The sequence below is a fragment of the Atta colombica genome, unplaced genomic scaffold, assembly GCF_001594045.1.
Source record: "Atta colombica isolate Treedump-2 unplaced genomic scaffold, Acol1.0 scaffold121, whole genome shotgun sequence".
Classification (NCBI taxonomy): Eukaryota; Metazoa; Arthropoda; class Insecta; order Hymenoptera; family Formicidae; genus Atta; species Atta colombica.
Window position 1 is genome coordinate 37401 of NW_017259208.1, and position 2192 is coordinate 39592.

Here is a 2192-nt window from a genome sequence, read left to right on the forward strand (position 1 = left end):
CCTCTAATAGAGAGAAAGAGAAGACATCCTCTAATAATATGAAATTTCACAGTGAAACTTCTAGGGTCCATCATTAATCCAACACGAAGTCATGCGAAACGATGCTGAAAGTTTTGCAATCCATAATCGGAAACAGCATAACAGCCGTACTGTATTTTGTTCCTCGTACATTATTTTAGCACTAGCTACTTTATTATTGCTAATTGAAATAGATGGAAAATAGTTATCGTAAATCAATTTTTAATTAAAAATATCTTTGGTCGCTATTTTATAACTTATTTCTAAATGTTTTGGAATAATGTTACATTTTGTCATTTAAACATAAAATTACGAAATTATTGCTTCAATATGTATGTGTATTACTTATTTATCAAAAAGATATAACTTTTATATTATATAAAAAATTTTTAATCGAAATCGACAATGCAATGCTAATTTCAATTAAAACTGATAATATGATACTAAAAAGATATATTTTTCAAACTAAACACCAGCTCTTGTCGGATAACGCTACTTGCGAGATCAGAATTACAGTTATGCAACGTTCTTATACTTTTAAAATGTAGTAATGACGCACAATTTCCAGGAATTTCATTTATACACGTGTATATTTCTCGAATATAAAAAATTCATAAATGCAGACTTATTCTTTTCAAAGCCGAAGTTTTGAAATAGGTTTAAAAGAGTTCCATCTTTACATGAGATTGTATAAAAGATGAAATATATTGCTTTGTCGATGATTATGCAAATTTTAATCGATTTCTTTAGCATTTTAACAGTAGATCTAAATTGAATTCCACAACGTGGAAAACGTTTTTCGATCATAAGATTATGAATTCTAATAGTGAATTCTTCAATAAATAAATCAGTGCGATTTTTATCAAAGATACATGAAAAGCAGCTCTTAGTTATGCCATTCAATTACTTCAAGATAAAATCGTAAAATTAGTCTTAATTGACTGAGAAAAGTCTCATGTTAAGTGACTAGAATGCACGCGAACGCACGTGTCGATGAGTTCGCGCTATCTCGCACACCGACCACTCTAAAGGTTTTCGATTTTCACTCCACAGGGAGACTTCGCCCCACCATTTTCATTATAATACCGCGAGAACATTTCAGAACCATTGGTCGGACCACAACCGGCCCATACAGTTGATCCGTGGTCATCCAGCAGGACAGAAGGATCCATTTGAAGACGCACGTAGTCGATCATCTTTTCTATATTCATTTTTTTCTCTTTCTTTTTGAGAGCGGACGTAACAACATAAACGTCTGAAAATTATCATGAACTTAAAAAAGTCGCATTATCGGGATTCTCTAGGCAACTCAGAAGTGAAGATGCAAATATAACGCAGTCTTGTTCAGACGTGATTAAGGGCTCCAAATGTTGAAATAAATACGCAAGTTTTTTTGACAAATTAATAATATTTCTTGCAATGTCACGAGCATCCTGACAGAAAATCGATATTTTATTTGTTTAAAGTTAAATATTTTGTGAATTTTTGTCAGTAAATCAAGAAGACCGACTGCCAGAAGAAGAGAAAATTTTTTGCTGATCTTGACAATCGATTTCAAAGATTTGCCTAAATATCGATTATGTGGATCTAGTGAATCTCGCTCAAATTTTTTGTAAACGCTAAATATATTTTTTCTGTGAACATTTATGAGATAAATATGGGGAGCATAATGCATCTGCCGTTCCTAACTTTACTCATATTTTCCGCGATCTATGTTTCTATTCATGCCGAAGAAATATCTACAAATATTCCGAACAATGCCGCAGAGGAACCGACTCTTCGAGTACGAAGCTTGCCAATGATGATCAATGTAGTTGAAAAAAACTGGACTAGTCTGTCGGAGATGTTGGATGTTTTTAGTGCGCGTAATTTAGTAAGAAATTGGATCGAAGGAAAGTATTCGGTCGGAGTACAATGCGGTAAAGACATTACGACATACATCGATGCTCTAAAGAATGAAGAATTATGGGCTCTTAAAGGTAAGCTCAACCCTTTCCATTTTTGTTCATTAATACTAGTTTATTGTTCAATTGAACTGTTATTATTTTAATTCTAATTTTACAAATTCTCAAAAATTGATTAATGTCTCTCCTTTCTATATATTAAAAAAAATATTTTTTTCTTTTTAATAAATTAAGATTCTTATGAAAATTGTGTAACTCAGTATAAAAAAT

At 31.8% G+C, this 2192-nt stretch overlaps 1 protein-coding gene across 2 annotated transcripts in view; it reads left to right on the plus strand.

The window, feature by feature from the left end:
* The first annotated feature begins 1146 nt into the window (after positions 1-1146).
* The window catches only part of LOC108694621 (nose resistant to fluoxetine protein 6-like), an 18652-nt gene continuing 17606 nt past the window's right edge, over positions 1147-2192 (plus strand). For both annotated transcript variants that reach the window (XM_018204211.1, XM_018204212.1), the window contains exon 1: positions 1147-1997. In XM_018204211.1, the coding sequence (XP_018059700.1) occupies positions 1676-1997 (322 nt within the window). In that variant the 5' untranslated portion in view covers positions 1147-1675. The remainder of the gene's footprint in view (positions 1998-2192) is intronic.